General features: G+C 43.5%; 1 protein-coding gene across 2 annotated transcripts in view; it reads left to right on the top strand.

Annotated features, from left to right (window-relative positions):
* The window catches only part of didum (dilute class unconventional myosin), a 48,351-nt gene extending 43,114 nt beyond the window's left edge, over positions 1-5,237 (top strand). For both annotated transcript variants that reach the window (XM_088230273.1, XM_088230272.1), the window contains 4 exons: positions 893-1,038; positions 1,842-2,086; positions 3,283-3,678; positions 4,795-5,237. In XM_088230273.1, coding sequence (XP_088086399.1) covers positions 893-1,038; positions 1,842-2,086; positions 3,283-3,678; positions 4,795-4,923 — 916 coding nt within the window. In that variant the 3' untranslated portion in view covers positions 4,924-5,237. The remainder of the gene's footprint in view (positions 1-892; positions 1,039-1,841; positions 2,087-3,282; positions 3,679-4,794) is intronic.
* Positions 5,238-6,000: the final 763 nt, after the last annotated feature.

The following is a 6,000-nucleotide window of genomic DNA, read 5'->3' on the forward strand; positions in this document are numbered from 1 at the left end:
TAGCTGCAAGACGTTCTGTTATCTAGCTCATATATATCATAGTTGTAATATATCACAATTGGAGACGAGGAACTAGAATCCCAACCGTCCATGCGCTCTGTAGCCGCAAGACGTGTTGGGATATTTATTTATTGTACAGCGCCCTTGAGGTGATTTTCACAAAAATGGCGCTATATAAATTATCCAAACATTATTGTTATTAACATTCGACGAATTAGAATTGTTGCCGACAGAATAGCGTTCGAGTGTTGGGAAGCCGGCAGTATTAAATTTGTTGGGCTTCGTTTGGTCGTCTTCGATGATGGAATAGTCAATATGTTTCTTTTTTGGGTGATACCGTGTGTGTTGGATTTATTCCGACGTTTCGGCTACCATTGCAGAAGCCATCTTCAGGGTAAACTGTGTGTTTTGTACCGTGTCGCAGTCGGCAGTAGGCACATTTCTATTAGTTTTTGTAGTATGTAGTGCTGGGAACCATGTTGAGTTTAATTTAAGCCCGTCGTCTTTGTTTGTGTTATTTGGGTGTATCTCAATTGCCTCTTTTATTATTCGTGCACTGTAATTACTGGGTTTATGTAAAAAAAATTGGTTCGAAGGCGTAAAACAGTCCAGTGTCTATAAGTGTTCCGCTATTGTGGATTTGTCAGGGTGCCCAAGTTTACATGCTCTTTTGTGTTTGTCAATCCTTTTTTTTGCTGTGCGCCCTACACTTTATCGCATCCTTGGCAACTCAGTTGATAAACAGCTTCCGTTTCCAGGGGATTCTTATCTTTAGGGTTTAATAAATGGTTCCTTATTTTTCCCAGTCACAGATGGGATAGTGCTTGTTTTCAATGCGTTTTACCTTTCTAAAGCCATGCCCATGACTTCATCGCATTTTTGTTCTCGACAGATTGCTGCACTGCTTGAAGCAGTACAGCGGAGACCAGGCCTACCAAGTGTCCAACACTCCGACGCAGAACAAGCAGTGCCTTAAGAACTTCGATCTGTCCGAGTATCGCCAGGTCCTGTCAGACATTGCCGTTTGGATATATCAAGGTCAGTAATTTATTTGACAATGAATTTTAATGAACTAAAAGCGGCAGGTTTATGAGCTACGAGTACCTGCCTGTGTTCAATCTTCTTACATCGACAGCTGGAGTTTCGCACTTGGGATGGCGATTATAATTTTGCATGAGTATTACTTGACTGAATTGTTGATCCGTGTCAATTTTCGCATGGAAAGAAAAGATGCGGAAAAGAACAGTATGCCACCAAACAAACTACAGCAAATAAAAATCCTACCTTTAGGAAGACAGGAAGGGGTATCAGGGACAGGAATCCGGATGCTATCTCCAAGGCCTGGCTTCTGGGTAGTTTATTCCTTTTTTGGTGAACACAGCACTTTCACTATAGTTATTTGCTTGTTATAAAGATGATTTGATGATGGGACCAACACTAGGGCAGGCCCCCAATCTGGAGCTCAACACTGGTGATTGGTGGAAACAAAGTCTGTGATGCGGCACAGGTTCAACGAAATAAATGTGCAATTCACGACACGAGGTCTTTTTGTGGCGGATGATCAAAGGATACTAAGGTGGAAAGTGAACAGTGGTTGTGGGTACAAAGGATGTAGAAGTTGTGACAATACTTGAACAATGCATACCACATAGTCAAAGTCAATAATACTGTACCCCTGACTGGACTGGCACCTGAAGCGAAAGACTGATCACCTTACCTTCTTGTAAAACATGGTCGACACTGCATGTACCTTTCCAATGCAGTGCCCTATGCACTATCAGGAGCAGATTTGAGTTTGATGAATAATAGTAATAATCCAACCTAACCAAATGTATTTGCAGGTCTCATCACACTACTGGAGCAGCAGCTGCAGCAGCTCATCGTGCCGGCGCTGCTGGAGTTCGAGGAGATCTCGGGCGTGTCGGGACGAGCCCCCCGCGGGCGCGCGCCCTCGCAGGACGGAGCGCCCCCCTCCCCCTCGGCGCGCCTCTCGCCCGCCAGCCTCACGCGGGAGCTGGACCGCGCCAGAGACACGCTGCGGTACTTCGGCGTGGATGACGACCTGGTCATGCAGATCTTCCAACAGGTTCAGATTTTATTATGCAACAATAAGTAGAAATGTATGTGCAGGATTTAGTTGTTGCAGGTTGGAGCTCCTACCCCAGTTAGAGATTGACGGAGATGACACATGGTTACTGTTTGATGTTTACATGGCGAATAAATAATGAATAATGTAGCATGAGTGTTAAGGCGATGAGGAGTTGCTGACTGACTTGACTGCTCGACTGAACTTGTTGAGCTGAGTGACGTTGACTGCGTCCTGTGGTCTCTTTATAGACCACGTTTCTTTGTAGTTCATTTATTCATGGTAGGGAGAATGTGAATGTACTGCAGATCGATGCTTCCGATTTTATGTGAAATACTGTTTAGAGTTGCATTATATTTTGTATTGGATTCTATAGAAAATGATGATGTTGCTTTCTTCAGTCATCACACTTTTTCAGGTGAAATGAACGCTACATATGTTTATAATAATTTAAAAAATTATTTTATAAATAGAAAGAGAGAGTTTAAAGGGTCACTGAGATGGTTTGATCATGTAGAACAAATGGATGATGAAAGACTGGTTAAACAGATATATTTGGCGTGAATGAATGATAACATTGGATGAGTAACAGAGTACTTCAACTCCTGGTTTGTTTAACCAGCTAACAGCCAAAATTTCAATAGTACACTAATATGTTGGGTTCCCCAGGGTTCAGTGAGCAGTCCGATTCTAACAATACACTAATATTGTACCCTTGTGATTATTTGTCACCAGTGGGGTTCCCCAAGTTTCAGTGTGCGGTCCGATTCTAATAATACACTAATATTGTACCCTCGTGATTATTTGTCACCAGTGGGGTTCCCCAGGGTACAGTGTGCGGTCCGATTCTAAAAATACACTAATATTGTACCCTCGTGATTATTTGTCACCAGTAGGGTTCCCCAGGGTTCAGTGTGCGGTCCGATTCTAATAATACACTAATATTGTACCCTCGTGATTATTTGTCACCAGTGGGGTTCCCCAGGGTACAGTGTGCGGTCCGATTCTAAAAATACACTAATATTGTACCCTCGTGATTATTTGTCACCAATGGGGTTCCCCAGGGTTCAGTGTGCGGTCTGATTCTAATAATACGCTAATATTGTACCCTCGTGATTATTTGTCACCAGTGGGGCTCCCCAGGGATCGGTACTCGGCCAAGTACAGATTGTAACTCCTGTTATTTGTTTGTGCAGCTGTACTACTTCGTGTGCGCGTCGTGCCTGAACCAGCTGCTGCTGCGCAAGGACCTCTGCCGCTGGTCCAAGGGCATGCAGATCCGGTACAACCTGTCCTCGCTGGAGGTGTGGGCCAAGGAGCAGCTGGGCGCGCTCGCGGCTCCCGCGCTGGCGGCGCTGCGGCCGGCGGTGCAGGCCGTGTACCTCATGCAGGCGCGCAAGTCCCCCGCGGACGTGCGCTCCACGTGCGACATGTGCCCCGACCTCAGCGCGCCGCAGGTCTGCAAGATCCTGAACCTGTACACGCCCGCCGAGGAGTTCGAGCCCAAGATCACGCCCGAGTTCATCCGCCAGATCCAGGCGTGTCTGCAGGAGCGCGACCGCGACCGCGGCACGCCGTCGCAGCCCCAGCATGTGAGCCATTATTTTATTAGTATAATTATCACTGTTCTGGTCAAAATAAAAGTGTACTCAGCTTCGGACCTGATAAATCTCAGGTGGAATCGAGTTAGGGTTATCACTAAAGCCATTCAAATTTAAATTTGTTGCAGCAGAGAGGGAAAATATTTGTGAAGGGAATATGTCAATTTTGAAACCAACAACTCTGTTCAACATTTTGCACAAAGATGTTCATTAAAATGATGAGATGTATCAATTAAATCCCAACACAAATTTACGAGGTCATAACTGGAAGCTCTACTGTCCCCAATTCCACCTCAATCCCAAGATAAACTTCCTTTCCAGCAGGGTAGTTTCAGACTGGAATAAATTGCCAAGCCTAGTCGGCCATTCCATTTCAGTCAACCAGTTCAAAATCTGTTTGGACGTTTTTTTTAAGGAAAAGGAATGCAGATAAAAAGCAGTATACAATGTATAGGCACAGCGAAGGCTGCCTGCCTATAATGAATAATAATTACAACACCTTTAAAATACCGCTTTGGGTATTATTATTATCATTATATCAATTTTAAGCGAGCAGGTTAAAGTTGATAGGCTTAAATCCGTTTTAACGAAAGTTAGTTGTTGGCGCAATTTAACTTTTCCCAAACAAATCTATTCCATTTTTGAACCCATTGAGACTACACATTGAGATCAGCTCTTGTGGCAGCTTATTCCAACCATCGACAGCCCTATTGCTCGGGAAATGCTTCCGTGGATTTAGATTGAATCTCGTTTTCTCCAACCTGCGACTGTGACCTCGAAGACGAGCGTCGTGTTTAAGCTCGAACATGGGATCCAAATTTGGGCAGCTATAGTTGCTGTTTAGTATCTCGTATGTCTCTATCAGGTCACCCCATTCTCGCCGTTCCTGCAGCCGTGAGAGACCGAGAATTTCCAGTCTCTCCACATGTGTATGTGGAAGGAGTGCTTCACCGGTTTTTAGACTGGCATCAGAGAACATAAGACTATCAAAATACACCGTATCCCGTGCGGTTATCTCTTATGGGAATGGTGGTTAACATGCTTATCTCTGTCAATCTTGTCCCGATATCTTTAAACCTAAAACTAATCTCTAAATCTCTTTTCCAGAACAACCTCCTGATGGACTCCAAGTTCAACTTCGCCGTGAAGTTTCCCTTCAGCCCCTCCGACATCCGCCTCGAGGACATCGAACTGCCGGAGGCGCTCAACCTCTCCGACCTGCTCACCAAGCTCTAGAGACCGACCGCTGCACACCGTCGTCCGAACACTCCCGAGTAAACTGCACCCCGACCAGCGCATTGCTTTGTATTTCTCGATCAATCGATAAGAATCCGTTTCCTAATTATCGTCGACTCTTTTCCGTCATAAGATGACGCTCACGTATTTATTTTTATGTCCATTATAATTCTTCGTTTGCAAGAAAGGTGTGTGCTTAGAAGAGAGTTTAGCTGTGATTTTGAATTTACATACGATATTTTATTATTCTGCTTATGAAGAAATGTCATATAGTTTGTTAGTTTAATGTTAATAAAATATTTTTACATTCCATTCAAAGATGTTTAATAATTCTAGGGATACGGTATTAATATACACGTATTTCAGGGCCAGACCGCGAAACTTTAGAGTAACATTCCTCATGGTAAGCTTTAAAAAAATTCTTAATAAAATTTTTCCAAAACGTCATTTAAAAAAAAAATAAAAATTGTAATTTCAAAATGTAGTAAATCCTTAATTTCTCGGACAAGCAGTCCCTCCACAAACCCCTACCCCTCTCCTACCCAGCCGCTTCCCTTGTCCGCGTCTGGTGCGTATCGCTTCATTGGTCAAATACGTTTTTATCGCAATTATGCTAGGAAAAGATGCTAGTCCGAGAAATTAAAGATTTACTCCATTTTGAGATCATAAAAAAAATAAAAAATTTAAATGACTTTTTGGAAAAAAATTATTGGGATATTTTTAAAGCTTACCATGAGAAATGTTCCTCTGAAGTTTCGCAGTTTGGCCCTGAAAACCCGTGAATTCTGTCTGTGTGCCATGTACTGTGTAACTCTTCGTGCCTTAATACTCAAAATCCCCTGACTCTGTCAAACCAAGTCATCGAAAGGGTCGAGAATTTCAAATACCTCCGAGTATATGACACAGAAAATGGCAGCTTTCAAAACGAACTGGAAGGAGTAGCTGACGCCTCTTTCAACAGTATGAAGGCAGTCTCCAGATCGGATATTTACTCAGTGAAAACCAAACTCCAAGTATGTAACGCCTGCATAACGCCTATTCTCCTCTACGGATCCGAATCGTGGCACCTCACTAGGG

The sequence above is a fragment of the Micrasema longulum genome, unplaced genomic scaffold (assembly GCF_059751315.1).
Source record: "Micrasema longulum isolate JH-2025_06_02 unplaced genomic scaffold, ASM5975131v1 h1tg000745l, whole genome shotgun sequence".
Classification (NCBI taxonomy): Eukaryota; Metazoa; Arthropoda; class Insecta; order Trichoptera; family Brachycentridae; genus Micrasema; species Micrasema longulum.